The 26,017-nt window shown below is 42.1% G+C and overlaps 2 protein-coding genes across 4 annotated transcripts in view; one reads left to right on the top strand and one right to left on the bottom strand.

Annotated features, from left to right (window-relative positions):
* The window catches only part of LOC129707455 (beta-1,4-galactosyltransferase 5-like), a 61,525-nt gene extending 47,126 nt beyond the window's left edge, over nucleotides 1-14,399 (bottom strand). Inside the window, exon 1 of one of the 2 annotated variants that reach the window (XM_055652493.1) lies at nucleotides 14,054-14,399. In XM_055652493.1, the coding sequence (XP_055508468.1) occupies nucleotides 14,054-14,156 (103 nt within the window). In that variant the 5' untranslated portion in view covers nucleotides 14,157-14,399. The remainder of the gene's footprint in view (nucleotides 1-14,053) is intronic. The other variant, XM_055652494.1, reaches the window with a different exon arrangement.
* A 5,874-nt stretch (nucleotides 14,400-20,273) lies between these two features.
* The window catches only part of slc9a8 (solute carrier family 9 member 8), a 42,262-nt gene continuing 36,518 nt past the window's right edge, over nucleotides 20,274-26,017 (top strand). Inside the window, exons 1-3 of one of the 2 annotated variants that reach the window (XM_055652492.1) lie at nucleotides 20,274-20,519; nucleotides 20,592-20,607; nucleotides 22,887-23,065. In XM_055652492.1, the coding sequence (XP_055508467.1) occupies nucleotides 20,378-20,519; nucleotides 20,592-20,607; nucleotides 22,887-23,065 (337 nt within the window). In that variant the 5' untranslated portion in view covers nucleotides 20,274-20,377. Of the gene's footprint in view, nucleotides 20,536-20,591; nucleotides 20,608-22,886; nucleotides 23,066-26,017 lie in introns of both variants that reach the window. The other variant, XM_055652491.1, reaches the window with a different exon arrangement.

Below are 26,017 nucleotides of genomic sequence, written 5' to 3'. Positions count from 1 at the left end.
ATTACTCACAAGAGACAGACTGAAATTTAAATACTCACTCGTGACATTTATTCATCATTACTGCTGCTGCAAGTAAGAATTTCATTGTTTTGTTTGGGACACATGACAATAAAACACTGTTTAGGAAGGAACTGCAGATGCTGGTTTGCACCAAAGAGAGACAAAAATGCTGGAGACAGTGGGACAGGCAGCATCTCTGGAGAAAGAATGGGTGACATTTCGGGTCGAGACCCTTCTTCAAACTATCGACTCGATGGTTCCATGTCATTACGAGAACTACAAGTTACCACGCAAATTTGCATCAATGATATGGTCGAAACACTGTCAACTACCTTGGCTCAAGACATTGAAGATTAAAAAACTGGAGATGCTGGAAATCGCATACAAAAACAGAAAAAGCTTGAAATATTTAACTGTCAAGCAGCATTTGTGAAAAGAGAAAGAGTTAACCTCACTGGTTGAAAACTGTTCATTAGAAACAAGAAAGTCCAAAGTTTCCAACACTTCGTTCCTGTACCCGACAGATTTACCTTCCATGCAAATGGCAAATGAGCGTGACCGAATCGTATTGGATCTTGTGGATTGCATGGGATCCAGGAGGAACTAGCCAACCGGATACAGAATTGATTTCATGGTAGGAAGCAAAGGGTAATGGTGGAAGAGACACACAAAATGCCGGAATAACTCAACAGGACAGGCAGCATCTCTGGAGAAAAGGAATGGGTGACTTTTGGGTCGAAGCCCATCTTCAGATATTCGGTTTAAACCAGCATCTACAGTTCCTTCCTACGTAATGGTGAAAGGTTGCTTTTTGGATTGGTGGCGTGTGACAAGTGATGTACCCACCGGAGACCACGGCTTTAAGTTGGTGTAGGCCGCAGGCCGGCGGATTTAAAGTTTAAAGTTCCCGCCGCGCCGCAGCCAGAAGCACCGCAGACCGCAGGGCCGGCGGTTGAACGTCCCCTCCAGGGGTGATGGTAAGTCGCCACCACGCCCGCGGTAGAAGTTGGCCGCGGACCAGCAGTGATGGCTTCTTCTTCCCCCGGGTCCCCCACGAGGGATCCCGGGCTGTAGACGCCGCGCCAGCTGGAACTGTGCAGACCACGGCTTCAGGCTGCCCCGGGGCCAGCAAAACGGAGCTCTCCCCTCCAGCGAGGGCTCGCCCACTCCATGCCGAGAGTCCGCGCTGCACCCGCCACTGAAGCCCCGGGCGCGTCTCCGGGAAAGGCCGCGCCGATCCTTGCTGTTAGGCCACGGGGGAGGCGACCTGGAAAAAGTCGCCTCTCCATGGAGGAGGCGGTTGAAACTGTTTCCCCCACACAAAACACACAAAGAAATTAAAAACATACTTTAAAACATACTAAAAAAAAAATTAAAAAAGTGGAAAAAACTAACGCGCTGCTGACAGGGCTGCCGCCATTGAAGCGTGCCCACCCTTCGTGTGAAAAAGTTTTCACAGTACTTTAATACAATAGTGGCTCAAAGTACTTCATTGTCTACTAAGTGTTTTGTGATTAAGATCATGAAAGGTATAATAAAGTTCTTATCTTTCTTGTTAACACCATCGTAAAGCACATCTTTTTTAAATCACCTATTAGACACAAGACTCCAGTACCATTTTGCATACAAAAGGAAGCTGACCAATTGTCAGATGATACTTCCATGGTAGTTCTGATATCTTGCACCGAGCAAGATCGTAATCAAGCACATTTCACACCCAGTCAGCTTCTCCAGATCGCACTTCTCTTTCTTTATTGAATAGGTGCAAAAGCTCTTAGGCTGAAGTAAAAAGCATGCAAGCAGCCACACCCAGACAAGTTTCTTCAATATGCAGTGGAGAAATAAGTAGATTAAGAACAGTGATCCTGGCCACACACTCATTTAACCACCGCCATCGGGAAGAAAGTAGAAGAGCCTGAAAACTGTAACGCCCAGGTTCAGGAACAGCTTCGTCCCTTCAGTCACCAAGCTGTTAAACCACCACAACCTCAAATAAGCTCTGAACTTCAACAGGCTATTTTCTTTCATCATATTTACACACTTCTTGTCTACTCTATAATTCTTTTGTGTAAAGTTGAATACTTTGTATGCTGAAATATAATTGCACAGGCACCGCCTGCCTCATGGTGCAACAATCATTGTGCAAGTATCAATCTTCATAGTTAATCTGGGCAATAGAAAGGGCACAGAGAAGATTTACGAGAATGTTTAAGAAAGAACTCCAGATGTTGATTTAAACCGACGATAAACGTAAAAAGCTGGAGTAACGGGCGACTGCTGGAGCTGCTGGTGCAGTTGGTGGTGCTGGCCGCAGCAGCAACCTCCTCCCCCTCCCTTGTCCAGCCCCAAGTCTAGAGTCCCAGCCAGCTCCAACTCTAACTCGGGGCTGAAGGCTGCCCACAACGCGGCCCAGTCGAGCGCCGGGCTGGAGGAGGCCCTCGCTCCTCCTCGAGGTTATGGATGAAGTGGCAGCGGGTACCATAGGGGCAGAAGCCGGTGGTGTGCAAGGTAGGGCTTATACTTGGGTGGCAGCTGAGGGAGAGCAGATCAGCCAGGCCGTGGGCAAACTGAGATTTGTCACCATAGCGACCCATCAGGGAGCGGGTTCCTCTGGAGTTGGCACTGGCTGTGGACCTGGGGCCATTGGTGTCGTCGGTCCGGGGCTGTCGGTTGGCCCGGCAGGAGAGGCAGAGTTGAGCTGGGGTTGGTGCTTCTCCGCCCCGGCTGTGGGCCAGTGTCCCGTTGGTCTGGACGTCTCCAGCCATCCCCCGGGCGGGGATGGTCCAGTGGCGGTTTGGCATCACTTGCGGCACCAGGCACACGCGTTCGATCCTGGCAGCGGATGAGGCGTGTCTGTGTGTGCAGTTGCCGAGAGCCGGTCCAACCCCCACCCCCCACCCACCATCTCGCACTCGTATCTGCCCCCTGACAAATACACTTGAAAAAACAGAAAAAAGACCCAAATTATACTCACTGAATCTACAGCGCTCCGTTCAATTTTTAGTTATAGCGCTTGACCTTTGACAAATCCCATGATTCCTTGTGTTTTTCAGAATACCGAACTCGCTTATTGAACTGAACTGAAGATGCACACCTCCACTGGTCCAGTGATGCTGCATACTATTGTTTCTTTGTTGGTATTCAAAACACATCAGAACTTTTCACATTAAATAGCAAGGCCCCATTTAGATTAGCAGAAAAGCTGAAAGTTCCACTGTGTAAGCAATTATCACCAATGAATACTTCTGCGTAAAAGCACTGCGCTCAGCAAGACAAGGAAGTGCAGATACTAGTTTACATTTTTTTTTTTTAAATATGCAGAGTTGGAATAACTCAGTGGATCAGGTAGCATTTCTGAAGAACATGGATAGGTGATGTTTCAAGTCAGGACCCTTCTTCAGACTGAGGGATAAATGCTGAAAACTTGCCGGAAATTGATAATGTCAGAGCACTGCACAGATGTCATTAATCAATAAAATAACAACTGAGATCAATTATATTCCCTGCTGCATGAATTTATCTGCACACATGAAATGTTAGCTGACGATATATTTACAAATAATCACCTTCCCAATGGCAATTATGCTCATGGAGGTAATTGCAATGAAAGGTAGAAAAGTCGACAAAATTAATCACGATTTATTAAAATATTTTGATCCAAAGGAGGAAAGATTTGAAAGTTTAAATCAGGAAGTTGTGCTGAGAACGATCAAATGACTGGATTATTATAATTGAATACAAATCAGAGTACAATATGCAAGGTTACTTGCAGCAATTGAGTATGGGACTAACGCAAGTCGAGGCATCTCAGCAAGGCCACCAACATAATCAAGGACAAGTCTCACCATCACTCCACATTCTCCCCTCTCCCACCAGGCAAGAGGTACAGAACTGAAAACACATATCTCCAGATTGAGGGACAGTTTCTTCTCAGTTGTTGCCAGGCACCTGATATCACCCACTAGAGAGCAGTCCCGATCTACTTCATTGGAGACCCTCGGAATATATTTAAATGGGACTATTATTATTCCCTTTATCCTGTACCTGTACACCGTTATCGACTTGATCATGTGCAGTTGTTCCCCGATTTACGATGCTTCGACTTGCGATATTTCGACTTTATGATCGGCGAACAATCGGCAACGGCAGACAGCTACACGGCACATCCGGTCACGTGACCGCAATGTATTAAATGCATTTTCGACTTGCAATATTTTCGGTTTACGATGGGTTTGATCGGAACGTAACCCCATCATAGGTCGCGGAGCAGCTGTATAGTCTTTCCATTGACTGGCTAGAACACTGCACCTCAGTACACGTGACAATAAGCTAAACTAAACAATGGAATCCTCGTCTTAAACCTGATACTTTCTTTGATTTTACATTAATTTATCTACATCAAAATGGCCATTGTGGACTCCACCTTCCCTTGATCATCATTGATTTCTATCTATATATATATATATATATATATATATATATATATATATATATATATCTATCTATATCTATATCTATATCTATATCTATATCTATATCTATATCTATATCTATATCTATATCTATATCTATATCTATATCTATATCTATATCTATATCTATCTATCTATATACACATATACACACACATATATATATATATATATTACACACACATATATATATACATATATATATATATATACACATATATACACATATATACACATATATATATTCACATATATATATATATACACACATATATATATATACATACATATATATATACATACATATACACATACACATACATATACATATACATATACATATACATATACATATATATATATATACACACATATATACACACATATACATATATACACATACATATATACACATACATATATACACATACATATATACACATACATATATCATTCCATTTTTCTATGTACCTTCTATAAATCAAATTTTCCTTTCGCCTGACTCAGTCTGAAGAAATGAAACACCTATTCCTTCTCTCCAGAGATGCTGCCCAACCCGCTGAGTTATTTATTGTCTATCTTCAGGCATTCATCGGATTAATTTCAACACATACACAACAAAAGTGAATTAAGCAATGCCAGGATAAACACACTATAGTGTAAACCACACAACCACATTGTGCATATCCCAGCTTATTGAAACGTGAAATAAAAGCAATCCTGGAGCCTGCATTCCTGCTTTCACTTATTTGTGTTAATTATTGAAATAAGCTCCTGGGGGGGGGGGGGGGAAATATTTGTGCACCAGCACAATCAGGCTTGAAAGTCAGGATCCAACATTTACAGCTTTATTTTGATCTGGCAAAACAAAAAAAAGGCCTCTTCAGCCTAGAAGTATTTAAAAATAGTTCACAAGCCGATTCAAGCAATGTAGATTTCTCAAAATCACTCACTAGCATGAAGGTTCTTTGATCTTATGAAAATTTACATTTGTGTCAACAAATTTTTTTTATTTTTTATTTCAAACTCAGATGAAAGTATTCTGACGCTCCTTGCCGTCTTTAATCTGCCATAAATTAGAGGCTGCAGTTGAATCATTATTCTTTAATTATATACAAAATCCATATACAAGTCACTCAGCTTCAGCAGAAAATCCCAAACTTCCAATTTTTAATCATTACAGCGGGATTTACATTTCTGGCCAGTATCTACTGTTTAAAGTCAACAAGGGGGCTTTTAAGTCATGGCATCGTCTGAACCGCCCGCAGTACTTTAATCACAAGATTGGATTAGTTCAGAAATAGCAGTGAATTGTGGGCATAGTCCAGACCGTCACACAAACCAACCTCCCTTCTTTGGACTCAATTTATACCTCACGCTACCTCAGCAAGACCAGCAGCATAATCAAGGACGAGTCGCACCCTGACCACTCTCTTTTTCCCCCCTCTTCCATCAGGCAAAAGATATAGAAGTGTGAAAACACACACCTCCAGATTCGGGGACAGTTTCTTCCCAGCTGTTATCAGGCAACTGAATTATCCTACCACAACCAGTGTCCAGTGCTTAACCACTATCTATCTTCTTGGTGACCCTCAGACTTGATTGGACTCTACTGGCTTTGCCTTACACAAAACATTATTCCCTTATCATGTATCTATACACTGTAAATGGCTCGATTGTAATCATGTATTGTCTTTCTGTTGAATGGATAGCACACAAAGGCTTTTCACTGTACCTTGGTATACATATGAGAATAAATCAAACAAAAATCAGTACAAGGTCAATAAAACAACATTTAAAATTCTGCTATAGTAAACAGATTTAAACACATCTTTGCAGAGCGTTACAGAGAATTACCGCGGAGGATGTTTCAGGCAGAGAATCCAGTTTCCAAATTGCAAATTTTACAAACCAATGTTTTCTCCTTGAAAGTGGCGTCACAAGTAGATAGGGTGGTCAAAGAGGCCTTTGGCATTTTGTCCATCAGTCAGAGTATTGAGTGTAGAAGTTGGTGGGTGGAGGGGGTCATGCTGTAATTGTAAAACACTTTGGCGAGTCCACATTTAGAATATTGTGTTCAGTTCTGGGAACCCTGTTGCGGGAAAGATAGTCAAGCTGGAAAGGGTGCAGAGAAGATTTAAGAGGATTTTGCCAGGACTCCAGGGTGTAAGCTACAGGGAGCTGTTGAGCAAGCTGCAACTTATTCGTTGGAGCGCAGGAAGATAAAATGTCTTCTTTTTAGAAGTGTACAAAATCGTGAGAGAAATAGATTGGGTAAATGCGCAGATGCTCTTGCCCAGAGTAGGGGAATCAAGAATCAGAAGACAGAGGTTTAAGGTGTAAGAGGGGGGGGGGGAGATTTAATGGGAACCCATGGTTTTTATATATAGGGTGGTAGGTATCTGGAATGGGCTGCTGCAGGAGGTGGTTGGGGTGGGACTATCGCAACATTTAAGAAACATGTAGACAGGTACATGTATAGGATGGGTTCAGAGAGATATTGGTTAAATACAGGCAGCGCAAATCAAATATGTTGGTCGGTGTGAGCAAGTCTGGCCGATGGCCATGTTTTCACCCTGTATGACTCCATTACTCTAAGAAAGGTTTCAATTCTATCCTGGAGTACAAATTATTGAAATTAGAAACTGCTAAGAGCAGAAAAGCATCTCAAAGAATTAATTAATGTCAACTAGCGCCAAGTTTAAGAATGAGCTTTGAATGGTTATTTTAAAACTTCTAAAGCTGTCTGCTTCCTGGGTAATTGAACCATATTATCAAGAGCTGGAAGTTATGTTGCAACTTGCCCAAGGTAATTTCCCCATTTTACATTGAAATAGCACTGTACACACATTTCCAGAGTTTCCAGTCAAATCACAAAAGTATTTCAACATCAATTTGAGGTCTTAGAGGCATTTTGTTTAGTTTTAGTTCAGTTTAGAGATACAGCGCAGAAACAGGCCCTTTGGCCCACCGGGTCTGCACTGACCAGCGATTCCTGCACATTAACACTACCCGACACACACACTCTTGGCAATTTACATTTTATACCATGCCAATTAACTACAAACCTGAACATCTTTGGAGTGTGGGAGGAAACCGAAATTCTTTGAGAAAATCCATGCTGGTCACGGGGAGAACATACAAACTCCGTACAGAAAGCACTCATAGTCAAGAACAAAGCCGGGTCTCTGGCGCTGCAAGGTAGCAACTCTACCACTGCGCCACTGTAGCAACACCGTGACAGACAAACAATGCAGCCAGCGCCATTTTGGCAAAATTGATAACATCATGATCTGAATCAGAAGGTCAGGACTTGAACCCTACATGGACAACAATTTTTCCCAGCTTTGGGAATGCCGCATTAGTGAAGCAAAACTACCAGAAAACAGACAAACTGCTCATTCAGTGTATCTTACCTTAATAAACAATCCTATGTAGCATCAACTTGCATCATAGCAAATGAATATTGAAATTCATTGGGACCCGAGCGCTGAAATGGGCTCTATACATATCAACATACATGCAAATTGGTTTAATCATTAAGGAAGAATTAAGTTGCAGATGTGGGTTTTTGTTTCCTTAGACATGGCTTACGGTATGATGCAAATGCGCAAAAATATGATCCTTGTTTGGGAAAATATTAACTCCTTTGAAACAGCCGATTATTGAGGGTAGATTAACATTACTTAGCACAGATTTCTGAGCTAACGAATGTATTGAATACCTGAAGTAGTTCATAATAGAAGAAAGGAAGAGGTGGAGCCAGTGTGCCGAGGGAAAGCTGAGAAGGGGAAGAGAAGTAAGGACTACTTGAAAATAGAAAAGTCAATGTTCATACCACTGTGTACATTGTTTGTCTGGTGGCATGGTAGTGTAGCGTTACAATTACTGCCTTACAGCACCAGAGACCCATGGTCGATCCCGACTACATTTGCTGTTTTTACAGAGTCTCCCCGTGACCTGCGTGGGTTTTCGTAGAGTGTGTCGGGTGATGTTAATGTGCAGGGGATCGTTGGGCGGCGCGGACTCGGTAGACCCAAGAGCCTGTTTCCGTGCTGTATCTCTAAACAAAACTAAAAGTGTACTGACATTGAATGAAGTAAGCATGTCCATATACATTTAACAACATTAGGGCAATGAATCTCCAGACCTACTAGACTAGAGCACACTAAATTGGGTTATTGCCTTGCATTTTCAGTAGATGGTAATCATCTTTATCCCTGAGGGAATAGTAGAGAATAAAACTTGAAAGAATGACATGACTGTTAGAATGATGTGACTGTTGTACAGAAGTGGACTCGCATCATGTGCTCAAGGATTCCAAGGTTGCATCAGCAAGGGGTCATCAGGGAATGATTCAGAGATCTAATTGCATGTTTTTTTATTATTAACAATGATTTATTTGTAAAAATATTATACTAGCTGTATTACAAGTTAATATTCAATGATACTGATAATTCCATTTTGCGTTACAGTAATTTTTAAAATAACATTAAATGAAACAAGCACTCTCGCCTGCACCATTATTTATACTCTTTAAACACTTCTTGTAGTTATAATACAGCATATTTGACTAAATGTTCACCTTACTGTAATGGAAATCAATAGCATTCTTTGACATTTTGTTGTGCAATTTACATCAGGATTCACTTTACACATACGGTTTAACGTAGAAATCCCAAAGATGATGCTAATTCTTTGGTTCTGTAGCAAAGGAAACATTATTAAGTAGCCTTCGAGTACAATAAAAAATAATTAACCAAATTGCTGAAAAAAATGTTTACTAATCAATGAACTAGAAAAAGGCTCCATTTTATAGCACTCGAAATGTTAATGGCTCACCCAGTTATGGCACCGCTCAGCATTATCCCAATAAACCTGCATGATCTGCAATCCCTTCCCATAACTATATCAAAATAACACTGGGAAAAGATTGATATTTTCCTGTTTCTATCCTAATCTTTATGTTTCAGTCCATATTATTCCATTTCAGTCAATAAAGGGGGACCCAGTGTGGGGGCAGTAGTGGGGAGGGGGTTGATTAGAAATGTTTGGTGCCTTTGTAACTTTGTTTGTGGTGCCAGACACGTGCTGACATTTGTGCACTGCCCAGGTTGTATGCAAAACAAAGCACTTCACTGTACCTAGGTCCATGTGACAAAGAATAATTCATTCATTAAATATTTAGGATTACAAAATGTCAGAAATACATTTCCATCTTTCTGGTTTGCAGTGAGAGAATTACTTTGTGCACTTGATGGTAGACACAAAATGCTGGAGTGACTCAGGCAGCATCTCTGGAGAGAAGGAATGGGTGAATGTTTTGGGACAAGACCTTTCTTCAGACTTTATGCACTTGGTTATTCAACCAGCTTAAGATATCGTAGCTGATGATACCACAAAGAGGATTTGCCACAAAGAGGATGGGGGGAGGAAGGTGAGATTAATGCCTCATTATCTGGATGAGCATACGACGCCAAAGATCCTTAATTGAACAATTACCTAGGCAATTACAGCAAATGTTAGGATAGAAGGAACTGCAGAAGCTGGTTTATCAAATAAGACAAAACGTTGGAGTAATTCAGCAGGTCAGGCAACATCTCTGGAGAACATGGGTAGGTGACATTTTGTGCTGGGACACTTCACCTGTAGAAGGGTCCCAACCTAAAACATAATCTATCCATGTTCTCCAATGATGCTGCTTGACCTATTAAGTTACTCCAGTACTTTGTGCCTTGACTTGTAAACATTAGTCAACTAGAATATAACAGTATACCATAAAGTACATTTGTACAGTAAATTAATTGGGAACATAAACGGACACAAGTAGGATAATTTCAACTGCTTCATTCCTCTGTTCACAACTGATTTGAAGGGTGAATTTATAAAATTAAATTGCATGAAATATGTAAGTGGCAAAATACAGAAAACCGAGAAGTGCTCTCAAATTATCAAACTGATCTAATAATCATTGGCATGAACTTGCGTCAGAGCAAAACTTAAAGTGCTAGCAGAATTCAATGGGTCAGGCTGCACCTGTGGAAGGTATGCACAGACATTTCAGGTCAGGATCCTTCTTCAAACTGATTGGGGAAGACAGCTAGAAAAAAGTGGGGGCAAGAGAAAACGTGGCAAGTGATAGGTGGATACAGGCGAGAGAGGTTTTGATCGGCAGCTGGTAGGGCAAGTGACAAAGACTTGAGCTGTAAAGGAGATAAAGGCATCAGATCAAGGGAAGAGTGAAATGTAAAGAGAGAGGGAGGGAAATTATGCAGGAGTGGTGATGGGGGGGGGGGTAATAAAAGGGAAATGAAGGACTGCGAGATGTACGCAAAGCAGAGAGATGCAGGAGGGGTGATGGGAGAAACTGGTGCACGCATGATTTAAAATTGGAGAATTCAATGTTCTGATTTTGGATTCCAAGTGGAATATGATGTGCTGTTGCTTCAGTTTTGCCTGATAGATGTTCAAATGGGTGTTGTTTCCCACAACTAGAATAGTAATAGCAATTAGATTTAAATCATTAGTCAAGAAAGACAAAGAAAACTATATCTGGACTAAAAACAAGGGAGTTAATTAAAACAGTACACTTTATTTCCAAGTATTGACACCAAATAATAATGCACCACTATTTGGGGTACGAGAGAAAACAGAGGGAAATGAATTTTACAGAAATAATTGGTTTGTTTAGCAGCATCTGTGTGCAGCTCAAGATAACTTTAGATACAAAATCGTACCAAAGCTTGAACATGAAAAATACTTCCTGGGGTAGCCCATTTCTCTGGAGGCTCCAGTGAATATTGCAGTCAAGGCCAAAACATTCTTAATTAGCAGCTTTAATGTGAAACCATCCCAGTTTTATAGAACAATTGAAAACACAAGAACCTGATTAATAGCTTGATAGATGCAGCATGGAAACAATCTTTCTAGCCCAGATTCCACATCAACCATTCACACTAGCTCAAGGGTTCCCATCCTGGGGTAAATTTCACTGACCCAGGGGGTAAATTTGTTGATTCGGAATTTGTACATATTTTTTCTCATTGACTGACTGTTTGGTTCTGGTATACAGATCGATAACTGTTCATCATTAGTTGTTCATAAATAAGTGAAATAACATTGTTATGTGCTATTAAAGTTGCCATGGGTAAACGAGACAAAAAAGGTTGGGAACCCCTGCACTAGTTCCATGTTATCCCTCTTTTTACATCTGCTCACTGCACACTTGGGGCAATTTATTGAGGCCAATTATCCTTCTATCTCCAATGATGCCGCCTATCCCACTGAATTAGTCCAGCAGTCACAAGGAGAATGTGCAAATACCATACAGACAGCACCCGAGGTCAGGAACAACCCTGGTTCTCTGGTGCTGTGAGACACCATGTCGACCAGCTGCACCACTGTGACAATCTATTAAGATTAGTTGTGCCTAAAATTAAGAAAACTGGGGTAAAAGTAAAGATTAAAGTCAGCCAGTAATCCAATTACAATGAAGGCATATATTTTCCAGCATTTTGTGTCTATCTCGATTTCACGAGACTAGGACAATATTCCTTGTCTGCGAGCTCAATAAATGCTCTGCTAAAAATTGTCCGAGCTCACGAGACCAAGATAGAAAAGGTATAGAGTTGTCAGTGCTTCAAGCGCTGTAGCTCGTTTCATGTTTAATCATTTAATTCATCAAGGTTCATGTTTAATCGATCATGTTTAATCGATAACGTTTTATTATTAATGTTTAATGTGTCATTCCTAACCGTCACTGTATGTCATGTTGTCACTTGCGGGCGAAGCACCAAGGCAAATTCCTTGTATGTGAATACTTGGCCAATAAACTTAAAATTTATTCTTAGTCAAATCCACAATTGACAGCAAACTAAGGTATAGGAGTGGATGGCAATTTCTGGGTGTATTCTGCCAATTGTAGTAAAACATTTATATATAATTTGTGAAACATTAAGTATTCAGGTGCCATTTTTTTGCAACTAATACTGACCAAGTCTGCAGAGCATTTGGCAAAAAAGTCACAAAGTGCTGGAGTAACTCAGCGGGTCAATCGCATCTCTGGACAACATGGATAGGTGATTTTTCGGGTCGAGACAAACTCCATAGATGTTGTCTGACCTGTGGAGTTGCTCCAACACTCTTTTTTTATAATCCAGTATCTTAAATTTGTTGTATCTACATAACATTTGACATCCAGCTTCTATTAAATAGCTTTAACCAACGAACCTAATCCCAACCCTACATCTTTCCATTGCAAACTTTGAAATAAGCATGCAATTAGATTTCCAAATCTGCTACAATGTTACTTTCAGTCACAAAAGTTAAACATTACACTAACCCTCCAGCCTAATGTCTTCACTTAGAATGAAAGAGTAATCTTAGAGGTACATGGGTCTGTGAATGCTGGAATCTTGAGTGAAAAATAATTTTTTGACAAAATGATGCCATTGACAAAAAATGACTTCAAAGTGGCAGAACTTTGACTAAATTGTATCAGATACGACTTCACTGCCACAAGCAATCTTGAATAAACTCAGAACGGGCAACAAAATAAACAGCTGGCACAACCAAAAACTGAATGGCCGTGAAGATTAAACCACAAACTCCTCAAACAGATTGCATTGAGGATAAATGTTTACATTTTCTTCAAGTTCAATAATTTTTCATTCAGTTTTTTTCCTTTTAACGCTGCCTTAAGTTATCACTTAGTCCTGTGTCTGGGGGATATGTTACATTTAGGTTCAAGGCATAATTTGGAGAATACATTTTTTTTTCCCTAAATTGTAATTATCTATCATGCCAACCAGTGCAGAAAACATGCGAAGGCTCCAGAATGACCAGTCTAGGAAAGAAAACAACTATTTGGAAATTTCGTTGTTGGGCTAGACGGGAGAGTAAGTGAAGTAACTCAGATGTGTTAAAGACTTCACTTCCATCACCACAATCGCCCACTCAACACATTGCAAGAGGCGTCAACCCGCTCCAGAAAAGTTACGACATTCGACAATGCGATTCAACTGTTACCAGTTACATGCTTGAACAAGCCAAATTGTTTTGGTACAAATACTGTTGCTGAACACAATGTTGGCGTGTGTGTGGTGTCGGGGTGAGAGGGGGTGGAAATAACCCAGAGCAGAAAAGCCACAACTCATTCAGGGCGGGCACCGAATGGAAACGACAATTAAAACAGGCACAGACACATTTATCCTATTTCGTACAAGTAACCGAATTAAAAAATAATCATGCCATACAAAGCATTTTATTTGGGCGTCTCTTCTGTTCGGTGACCAAGTCATGCAGTACTTGTGCTCAACCGCATTGGGGGGGAGAAAGGGTTTAAAACTTAGCATCCATTTGATTTTTCGGAAGGAAAGCTGTACGGCTTGCTCTTTTTGCCTTGTGGGGGAGAAAGGCGTTAAAAATATTATTTCCCATGCAGAACTGAGGCGTTGGGCCCGAGACTTGACAGCGGGAGAGGGTCAGACGTCCCGGCCGTCCAGTTGGAGCCACCAGACGGGCAGGAAAGCAAAAATAAATGCACAACATTAAATAAAACAAAAACATGTTGTCACACTCACCCAGTCCAGGCGCTACATAGATGAAGTAGAGGAACGATGATGACAAGGAGAAGAGGAAGAGCAGCGCAAACACTGAGCGGTTCGGGATGCGTAAAATTCTCATATTATGCCCCTAACTCAAAGGAGCAGAAATCCCGGGCGGCGGCGGCGGCGGGCGGGCGAGAGCTACGAGAGGGGCGGGGAGCCGAGCCGAGCCGAGCCGAGCCTCCGCGGTGCGACAGCGGCGAGACAAGGGCAACCTCCTCCCCACATTCATGGATACCAAAGACTCTCGCTAACTTCCGGCTGAAAGCTCAGCACCGCCCTCTGCTCGGACAAAAAAAAAAGGAATAATTATTATTTTCTCACATTTCCTGTTTCAGGAAGACTTTCCATATTTTACAAACACTTTTATCTCCGTGTTTTCTGCACCCTTCACACTCTCTCGCTCCTCCTCAGACTGCAGTTTTTATTTCTTTATCTCAATGTTTCTCTCCGCCTCCCCAGCCTTTAGTTCTCTCTCCTCCTCCCTCATTAAGATTGTAGCCTTTATTTTTCTTATTATTTATCTCTATTTCTCTTCCTCCTCCCCATTAAGATTGCAGCCTATATTTTGATTTCTATCTTTATTTTTCTTATTATTTCTCTCTCTATATCTCCTCTCCCATTGAGATAAAAACCTTTATTTTTTGTCTTTCTTTTACTTCGTGTCTCTCTCCCCTCTTTTTCCCCATTAAGATTGTAGCCAGTTATCTTTTCTTTATTTCTCTTGCTTCATTCCTCCCTCTTTCCCTTAATTTGATTTGCAGCCTTTATTTATTTTTCTCCCCCCCCCCCATTAAGTTTGCAGCCTTTAATTGCAAATTGATGCAAGGTTAAAAATCCAGCATCTCCCTCCCTTCAGGTTAACGCAGTAAATTGTTTTTTTTTTGTTAAAAAAAAATAATACTTTTGCATCCGTGTTTGATTTGACTGTGTATGAGACAACATATTAATATGCTGAATGTGTTATCAGTGTATTCGTGGTGTCCCGGCCTTCCCCTTGATTAACTTCAACGATAGCGTCACTGCCGAACCCAGGGCGGTTCCCTCTGCCTATGCGTCAGAACACCAAGGTTACGAGAAGACTCCAAAACATGATACCTCTCCCACGACTGATTCAGAGCAACAACAAAAATAAGACTTTAGGATATATTCTGTGGACGGATTCAATGCAAGCGATATTAGGAATGACGTGCAAACTGCGACCATTAGAGTAATGTTGTGGTTACATTAATGGGCATGTAATTCACAACACTGAACGAGTTCAAATTTCACCACAGCTGGTGGGTTTCAACTCGGGTAGTACCAAGTAAATATATACCACTAATCCCTGTTCTTGGGCAGTCCCTCGGGGATTAAGGATGATTTGCAGTTCTGGAGTAACTGATGTTGCAACTGCAAACTCTTTCACACGTTGGGCTGGGAGGGTGGGCGGATGCAGGGTTTGTGAGGTGTTTTTGTTTAAACTCTGCTTTCTGTGTGCTCTCGATGCGGATTTTAGATTCTTAATTAATACTCCAGCACCTGTTTTTTTTGGTAAAGCAGCAACTGCAGTTCCTTGTTTCCACAACAAACGTATAGTTTGGTTTAGTTTAACAAAAAGGAACTGCAGATGTTGGTTTGTACTGAAGATACACACAAAATGCCGGAGTAACATAGAAACATAGAAAATAGATGGAAGGGGAGACCATTCGGCCCCTCGAGCCAGCACCGCCATTCAATATGATCATGGCTGATCGTCCAAAATCAGTACCCTGTTCTGGCTTCTTCCCCATCCCTTAATTCCCTTTGCCCTCAGGGAACTCAGTGGGTCAGACAGCATCTCTGGAGAAAAGGAAGAGGGACAGACCAAAGATGAACACAAAATGCTGGAGTTTGTTTTGTCTTTGTAATGCAATGACAGAAATCCGTACTCATTTTGGGAATGCAATGGACGAGAGAGGGGAGGAAATTAGCATTAATAAAGAAGCAACGCCAGGGAATATTAATGGGGCTATAGGCTAACAAATTCCCAGAGCCCATTTGTCTACATCTTATGATTCAGGGAGAGTCATCTTGTACAAAATATATAACAAGGTTGATGTATTAGAGCCATGAGGTACATTTTGAAATGAAGTCATTGTTTTAAAATAGAAAGTATGGTCGCTAATTTGCTCAGGGCAACCTCATCAAGAAGTAATAGATCTATTTGGAAATGGCCAGATGTTTTTCATGTTCCTCCATGGTACACTCATTCATTGTTTCCGTCATTAACTTTCACCCGCCAAAATCTATGTGCTTCCCCCTTTACTGGCTTATTGCGTGTTCCAACATTTCATTGTTTCGTGGCTTGTGGTAGTGTCACTGTTTACATAGTTCCTGAAATTCCCTCACTATGAACCTCTGGTCCTCTATTCCATGTCCTGTCCAATTGTAACACACACTTTTTGAGGAAGTATTTTTTTTCCTATTGTCTTAACACTTCCTGTTATGGGTTGATGTCAGAGTTTACTTTACAAATATTCTGCATAATGCCTTTGGGTATTTCACTATTCAGTTTACTTTAGAGATACAGCATGGAAGCACACGCTTCGGCCCACCAAGTCCACGCCAGCCATCGATCATCCATTCATGCTCATACTGTCTGCATTAAAAATGCTTTGTGAATTCAAGTATTTATATTTGTTAATTGAAAGGTTCAAGTAATTGTGGATCTTATGTGATCTTTCAAGAGAGAGAGATTTAGCTCTTAGGGCTAAAGGAATCAAGGGATATGGAGAAAAAGCAGGAACGGGGTACTGATTTTAGATGATCAGCCATGATCATATTGAATGGCCGGTGCTGGCTCGAAGGGCCTACTCCTGCACCTATATTTTTCTATGTTTCTATGTTTAAATGTTGGTTTTTAATAAGGCATTTGAAATAATCATTATTTGAATTATTTTCATGGAATTATTAATGGATAACTAACGGCATTGTTTAGTACTATGTTATGTGCCTTCTGCAATGTAACCTTTCCTTGAATCCTTTACTGTGCTCATGATGATGTACTGGAAAATCCCATGTGAGAATTACTTCGGTCTCCAATACAAAATACTTTTCTCGAAAAAGAATTAAATATCATATGGAACTATCATAACAGCACACCTATCAGCAAAGCTTGAGAATGGTTTAACATCCAACAACTTAGAAATGCAGAAACAAGGAACTGCAGATGTGGGTTTACACAAAAGGACAAAGTGCTGGAATAACTCCGCAAATCAGGCAGCATCACTGGAAGACATGGATAGGACGTTTCGGGTTGGGACCCTTCTTCATACTTAGAAATTGAGGTGGGCAATTGGGATGGCTCTCTCCGCCAGGACAAACTTTCATATTGGAAAGCTCATCAACACATAATAGTGATAAGTTTTATAGAATTCATGTTTTTGTTGCACCTTAAATAACAGCTAACCAGAAGTGGGAAGAAACACTTTGTCCCTGGCAGCGATTGTGATCATTGGATCATTGATTATTTTTGTTTTCACAGATACACTTTATTCAGAATTTAAAAATATACAAAACAAAATATTAGAGAGTGAGAGGGGCAAGGTTTAAAGGAGATGTGCGGGATGAATTATTTTTACACAGAGGGTGGTGAGTGCCTGGAAAGTGCTGCCGGGGTGGTGTTTGAAGCAGATGCATTAGTGGCATTTTAGAGACTTTTAAATAAGCATATGGATATGCAGGGAATGAAGGTATACAGATTATGTGCAAGCTGATGAGAGATGGTCTTGGCATTAAGTTCAGCACATACATTGTGAGCTGTAGGCTGTACTTGTGTTGTACTATTCTATGTTAAAGACCAGTAAAAACTCTAAATGCATTCAATATTACTAAAGTTATACCCCCCAGAAATAAATATAGTGCTGGAGTAACTCAGCAGGTCAGGTAGCATCTCTGGAGAACATGGATGTGTGATGTTTCAGGTCGGGATCCTTTTTCAGACTGATGAAGAAGGGTCCCATCCCTAAATGTCACCTATCCATGTTTTCCAGAGATGTTGTCTGACCTGATGAGTGACTCCAGCATCTGCATTTCCTTGTTTCTCATGTTAGACCCAGTAGTTTAACACCTCCCCTTTTCCATACACATAGCACCATAGCCACTCTCCCTCATGTGATATCCCTTTCATTGACTATGCACAGTATTGCTGTTTAGTGAAGTTAAATACTGAGCATTGCAGCTCTTTAGCACCAGGCTGGTCATTTCAGGGCGAATTCTGCTGATAATGAATCTGGTTATCTAGTTATCCGTTATAGACACAAAAAACTGGAGTAACTCAGCAGGGCAGGCAGCATCTCTGGAGAGAAGGAATGGTTGACGTTTCTTCAGTCTGAAGAAGGGTCTCGACCGAAAACATCACCCATTCCTTCTCTCCGGAGATACTGCCTGTCCCGCTGAGTTACTCCAGCTTTTAGTGTCTATCTTCGGTTTACATCAGCATCTGCAGCTCCTTCTTACACATGGTTATCCATAATTCCAGGTGTGGACTCTTACACATCGGTAAGACCAAACATAGCTGGGAAATCATTTCGATGAACACCTTCGTTCAGTCTACCTTGGCCTATGTGATCTCCCGGTTACCAAACACTTTAACTCCCCTTCCCTGGACTTCCTCCATTGTCAGAGTGAGGCCAAACACAAAGAGCACCTTGTATTTCGTTTGAGCAGTTTACATCCCAGCAGTATGAATATTGATCTCTCTAACTTCAATTAACCTTTGCATCTCCTCTCTCTCTCTCTGTCCCTCCCCCACCCTAGTCATTGTATGATTTCACTGTCGTCCTGACGAATTTCATTGTCTGTATAACTCGTAAACACCTAGCCCACAGCCAACAATGGACCGTTTCCTTAATCATTGTTACTGTTTTGCATATCTTTCATTCATTTGTTCTCTATATCTCTCCTTTCCCTCTCCCCTAACACTCAGACTGAAGAAAGATCTTGGTTTTGAAATGTTATCTATTATTTTTATCCAGAGATGCTGCTTGACCCACTGAGTTGCTCCAGCATTTTGTGTCTACCTTCAGTGTAAACCAGCATTTGCAGTTCTTTGCTCCATATTTTGTCTGAAGATAAATATCTCGGCGCAGTGGTGCGCACTGTAAGTTGTAGTCCAGCCTGTGATTGGTAGACTCTATCATTTGTTTGGGAAGCTTACAACCCAGCAGTAACCCTTGCTTTCCCTCTCTCTCTCTCTCCATCCTTCCCACACCCAAGTTCTCCGACTAGTTTCACTGTCCTGATTAATTTTACTGTTTGCCTCCTTGTCATCTTCCCCTCAGCCAACAATGAACCATTCTACATTTTCTAGGTAGACAAAAATGATGGAGAAACTCAGCGGGTGAGGCAGCATCTATGGAGCGAAGGAATAGTCTGAAGAAGGGTCCCGACCCGAAACATCGCCTATTCCTTCGCTCCATAGATGGTACCTCACCCGCTGAGTTTCTCCAGCATTTTTATCTACCTTCGACGTTTCCAGCATCTGCAGTTCTTTCTTAAACATTCTACATTTCCTTATCATCGTTTGCTTTGATCTGTCGTTTTCACACCTTACCCTTCCATATCTCTAGCCTCCTTCTACCCTGACTCTTAGTCTGAAGAAGGGTCTAGACCCTATTCTTTTCTCAAGAGATGCAGCCTGTTCCTTTCTGCGGCTCTGACCTTCCTTCCATCAAGGGGATTTATCGCAGTCGCTGCCTCAAAAAGGCTATCAGTATCATCAAAGACCCACACCATCCTGGCCACACACTCATCTCCCTGCTACCTTCAGGTAGAACGTACAGGAGCCTGAAGACTGCAACAACCAGTTTCAGGAATAGCTACTTCCCCGCAGCCATCAGGCTATTAAACCTGGCTCGGACAAAACCATTTTCTGTTATTTGCACTTCATCAGTTTATTTATTCATGTGTGTATATATATCATGGTATATGGACACACTTATCTGTTTTGTAGTAAATGCCTACTATGTTCTGTGTGCTGAAACAAAGCAAGAATGTCATTGTCCTATACAGGGACACATGACAATAAACTCACTCGAACTTGAACTGTTCCACTGAGTTTACTCCAGCATTTTGTGTCCAGCACCTCTGCAGGTGATTACCTGGGTGCCGCGGTGCGCGCTGGGAGTTGTAGTCCTTGATTGTGATTGGCTGACTCTATCTCCCAGAATGCCGAGCGGGTAAACAGCTACGAAGCCGGAAGTGCGGCGAGCGCCTTGACCAGGCGGGGAGAGGAGTGAAGTTTCCTTCATCCTCGCTGGACGCGGCCGGAGGCGTGAGATGGCGACGAGGAGGCCGTGTGCTGCCATCGCGGCGCTCACCCTGACCGTACTGTGGTGTCGTTGCCTCTGCCTGGAGCCCCCGCTGGGTGAGGTTGCGGGTAAAACCCCGCAGGAGCCCAGTGGCCAGTCTGTGGCTCCAGGTGCACAGCTGGACAGGTGGGTGCTACAGTGTACAGACTAGACACCTCTACTTGACCAGTCTGTGGCTCCAGGTACACAGCTGGACAGGTGGGTGCTACAGTGTATAGACTAGACACCTCTACCTTACTTTGGGGACTCCATCTCAAAATTATTATCGTTTAACATGTGCTTAGACTTAAGGTGGGTTGTGCAGTAATATTTCAAAACTCACCTGCACCATTACTTTATGTGGAGGTGGAAGAGGAGGCCATCCGGCTCTTTGAGCCAGCCCCACCATTCACTGTGTTTAAGAGGGAACTGCAGATGCTGGAGAATCGAAGGTTACACAGAAAAGCTGGAGAAACTCAGCGGGTGCAGCAGCATCTATGGAGCGAAGGAAATAGGCAACGTTTCGGGCCGAAACCCTTCTTCAGACTGATCGGGGGTGGGGGTGGGTCGGGACAAGAAAGGGAAAAGGAGTAGTAGCCAGAAGGCTGGAGGGTGGGAGGAGATAGTAGGGGAGCTGAGGAAGGGGAGGAGACAGAAAGGACTAACAGAATTGGGAGAATTCGATGTTAGTCCCCCGGGGCATGAACATCGAATTCTCCCAATTCTGTTAGTCCTTTCTGTCTCCTCCCCTTCCTCAGCTCCCCTACTATCTCCTCCCACCCTCCAGCCTTCTGGCTACTACTCCTTTTCCCTTTCTTGTCCCGACCCACGCCCACCCCCGATCAGTCTGAAGAAGGGTTTCGGCCCGAAACGTTGCCTATTTCCTTCGCTCCATAGATGCTGCTGCACCCGCTGAGTTTCTCCAGCTTTTCTGTGTAACCCACCATTCACTGTGTTCATGGCTGATCATCCACAATGCTTGATTACTCTAACTTCAAGTAACCCTTGCTGTCCCTCTCTCTCCATCCTTCCCCTACCCGAGTTCTCTGACTAGTTTCACTGTCCTGATTAATTTTACTGTTTGCCTCCTTGTCATCGTTCCCTCAGCGAACAATGAACCATTCTACAATTCCTAGGTAGACAAAAATGCTGGAGAAACTCAGCGGGTGCAGCAGCATCTATGGAGCGAAGGAAATAGGCAAACGTTTCAGGCCGAAACCCTTCTTCAGACTGATCCACAATCAGTACCCCGTTCCTGCCTTCTCCCCATATCCTTTGACTCCGCTATCTTTAAGAGCTCTATCTAACTCTCTCTTGGAAGCACCCAGAGAATAGGCCTCTACTGCCTTCCACTGCAGAGAATTCCACAGATTCACACAGCATTTTGATGTCTATCTTCCTGGACGGAGCTTAAGATGAGTACTTGGACCACTAGAGATATGTAAGAAGGAAGTGCAGATGCTGCTTTAAAAGTAGGGTCTCGACCCACAACGTTTCCTATTCCTTTTCTCCAGAGATGCTCTCTGACCCGCTGGGTCACTCCAGCTTTTTGTGCCTATCTTCGGACCATTGGAGAGGCAGGTTGCGCAAAGTAATACATCATAACCCAGTTGTGCAGAGTAATATTTCTTAAAGATAGACACAAAATGCTGGTGTAACTCAGCGGGTCGGGCATCATCTCTGGAGAGAAGGAATAGGTGACATTTCGGGTAGAGATGTCGTTTCAACAGACCAATATTTCATGACGCAGTTGTAGACTCTACTTGCTGGAGTATGGAAGGATGAGGAGGGGATTTCATTGAAGCCTAACGAATAAAGAATGGCTGAGAAAGAGTGAGTGTGTAGAGGAGGTTTCCAGTAGTGGGACAACCTTAAAATAAAAGGACAGACATTTGGAATTGAGATGTGCAGGAATTTCTTTAGCTGGAGGGTGGTTAATCTGTGGAATTTGTTGCCATATACATATGTGGATAGCAGGTCATGGGGATCGATAACTTATTGATTAAGGTTATAGGGAGAAGGCAGGAGAGTGAGGTTGAAAGAGAAAAATAGATCGGCCATGATCAAAAGGGGTGACGCAGCAGTAAAGTTACTACCTTGCAGTGCCAGAGACCTGAGTTTGACCCTGACTATGGGTGCTATCTGTATGGAGTTTGCACGTTATACCTTTGACCGTGTGCATTTTCTCCGGTGCTCCGGTTTCCTCCCACATTCCAAAGGTGTTGGTTTGCAGGTGAATTGGCTTCCATAGATTGTCCCTGATGTGTGGGCTAGAACTGAAATACGGTTGATTACTGGTCAGCACGGACTCGGTGGGCCAATGGGCCCATTTCCATGCTGCATCTCGAAACTAAATATAATTATGTACTGTGTTATTGGATCATATGATTTATTTGAATAAATGCAGTTTGCAGATTGAGGTGGATGAATAATCCCAGTTCAACTTGAAAAATATTAAAACGTTCATTTTCCAACTATTTTGTGATTGCACATTTCAGGTTATCAAACAGCACTGGGGACCAAAATGGCACATCGCAAGTCACCTCCAGCCCCATTGTCACAGTCACAACTCCAGAAGTTCCACCAAAACCTATACTGCACCTGCAGACGGGGGCTGAGGCACAACAAGAAGAACAATCGAGTGGGATGACTATTTTCTTTAGTCTTCTTGTATTAGGTATGTGACTGGTACAACGTTTTCTCAATTATTATTCCAGATGTATTCTTCTTGGAAGTAACTCACAATCTGCTGGATGAAGGTGACACATCAACCATTGTCAAATGGTGCTCAGCTCATCAGTTAGAATCATAGTGTCATACAGCGTGGAAACAGGCTGTATGACACTATGGCCTTCGGCCCAACTTGCCCACACCCTCCTACATGTCCCATCTGCACTAGTCCCACCTACTAGTCCCACCTACCTGCCTCTAAACCTGTCCTATCCATGTACCAGTCCACATGTTTCTTAAATATTGCAATCGAACCTGCCTCAACTACCCCTTCCGGCAGCTCATTCCATGCACCCACCATTCTTTCTGTAAAAAAAAAAGGTACCCCTCAGGTGCCTGTTTAATCTTTCCCCCCTCACCTTGAACCTATATCTCCAGGTTCTCGATTCCCTTACTTTGAGCAAGAGACTCCGTGCATTTACCCAATCTAATGTTTTTGTACACCTCTATAAGATCACCCCTCTTCCTCCTGCACTCCAAGGAATAGCTCAGGCCCTCGAATCCTTGCAACATCATCGTAAATCCTCTCTGCACCCTTTCCAGCATGACAACATCAAACATGGTTTTTCCAGTAGATTGCTTACTACTTCAGATTCTAGCTTCAATATTGTGTGTCTTGTTTTCTTCTTGAAAGTTATGATCATTAAAATATTAATAGCAGCTGATTTAGTCTAGTTTACATCTACCGTTGTAATTCTCATTGTAATATTGGCATTTAGTAAGTAAATGTTCATCACATTAAGTAATCCTATTTCCATAACTCTGGATCTGCATAATTGAATTTTTTTCACAACAGTTCCCAAACTGCATAACATTGAAAGAGAGCTGCTTTTTTTGTTACCATCTCTCTTATCAATCAAGTTTATCCTCTTTAAATTTATTGACTATTGTCTTTGAGCTCATCTAGCCTTATTATCTTTCTTTTCTTTAACTTTCAAAAGAAAGCTGATAAGCTGTAGAAATGAGAAACAAATGAGAAGACTTCAGTATATCTGTGAAAGTCAACTTTATACGCACTAACTTGTATCAGGTCATGTGATAATTTCTATTGCTTGATTATCAACCAAACTAACTGTTTTAAAGTATATTGAATTCAATTTATTATTATTTTTTTTAATGAATGATAAATACCATATTCTCTATACACTTAATGCGGCCAAATTCTGCTCTAATTCCATTTACAAGTTTACAGTGACACCTCTGTAGTGGGCTAGATCTCGAACGATAATGAGTACAGGAAGGAGATGGAGTTAAATAGCATGGTGTCAAGACAATCCATTTCACAATGTCAAGAAAGGTGAAGCGGCTAGTCATTGACTTAATGAAGTGAGATGGTGTACACACCCAACCTGCATCAATGTGCTGAAGTAGAGATTGTCAAGTGCTTCAAGTTCCTAGGCATAAATATCACCAGACATGTGTCCTGGTCCAACTGCTTTGATGCTATAGTAAATAAAAGTACATCAATGCCTCCACATCCTCAGAAGACTCTTCTACTTCTTCTTCTTGCGAATGAAACATAAACCAAAGGAATAAACCAAAGAAATTTGCTGCCAATGACACTTTGCAGTTTCTACAGATACACTGTGGAAAGCATCCATGGAGATGCATCACAGCTTGTTTAGGCAACCATACTGCTCGAGACTGCAAGAAATTGCAGAGTTGTGGGTATTGCCCGGTCCATCACGTAAGCCAGCTTCCCCATGTTCTGCTCCCCTCCATCTACCCTATCTGCACATCACACAGCCAACATAATCAAGGACAATTCACAGCCTGGCCAATCGCTTATCTCCCATCTACAGTCAGGCAGAAGATGCTTGAAAACTTGTTCCACCAACTTCCCGGTAACATTTTGATACCTTTGATTTTCTGCGTTCATAGGTAGACAAAAATGCTGGAGAAACTCAGCGGGTGAGGCAGCATCTATGGAGAAAAGGAATAGGCAACGTTTCCGGTCGAGGCCCATGTGTTTCTTTAAAATCTTCCTAATTTCTCTGGACCAATTCCTTTGGTTTAGTGGAGTAAGGGGGTGGGGGTGGATAAGCAGATGGTTTGAGATGAAATGAGAAAAAGTGTGAGATAAGGATAGACGAGGTGCAGATTATGAAGCCTGAAGGGGTATATAGGTGGGAGGGAATGACAAGGGAGGGTGGAAGGGAAGAACTGGGTATGAATTTATGTAGAGCAAAAAAAAGGGCATGGGTGAGGGGGGCAAGATTGATTGTAGGTTAGTTACCAAAGCATACCTCCAGATTCAGTGACAGTTTTTTTTCCACATCTGTTCTCGGGCAACTGATCCATTCTGTCAACAATTAGAGAATGGTCCTGAGCTACTGTCAACCTCATTGGTGACCCTCGAACTATCATTGAACTTTATTGAACTTTATCTTGCACACAACGTTATTCCCCACATCATGTATCTGCATGTGGATGGTTCGATTATAATCATGTGTACTCTTTCATGCTGACCGGTTAGCATGCAAAAAAAGCTTTTCACTGTACCTCAGTACACGTGACACTAAACAAAACCTAAAATTGTAGAATTCACTGCTCATACCATTAGATTATAAGCTACCCAAGTCAGAGGGTGGTGAATCTGTTCAGTTCATTGCTGCAGAAGGTTGTGGAGGCCAAGACAATGGATATTTTTTAAGGCAGAGATATATGGATTCTTGATTAGTACAGGTGTCCAGGGTTATGGGGACAAGGCAGGTGAATGAGGTTAAGAGGGAACGATAGATTACCCATGATCAAATGGTGGAGTAGATGGGAATGGCCTAATACTGCTCCTATCAATAATGAACATAAATATGAAGTGCTCTGCTACCATTTTTCATGTGGCATCCCTGTAGTCCAGCCTCACAGCTTCAGATCTTTTTTCCTTGCTTGGTGTTCTAAC

The sequence above is a fragment of the Leucoraja erinacea genome, chromosome 21 (genome assembly GCF_028641065.1).
Source record: "Leucoraja erinacea ecotype New England chromosome 21, Leri_hhj_1, whole genome shotgun sequence".
Lineage (NCBI taxonomy): Eukaryota > Metazoa > Chordata > Chondrichthyes > Rajiformes > Rajidae > Leucoraja > Leucoraja erinaceus.
This window is presented reverse-complemented; position numbering and strand designations above follow the sequence as displayed.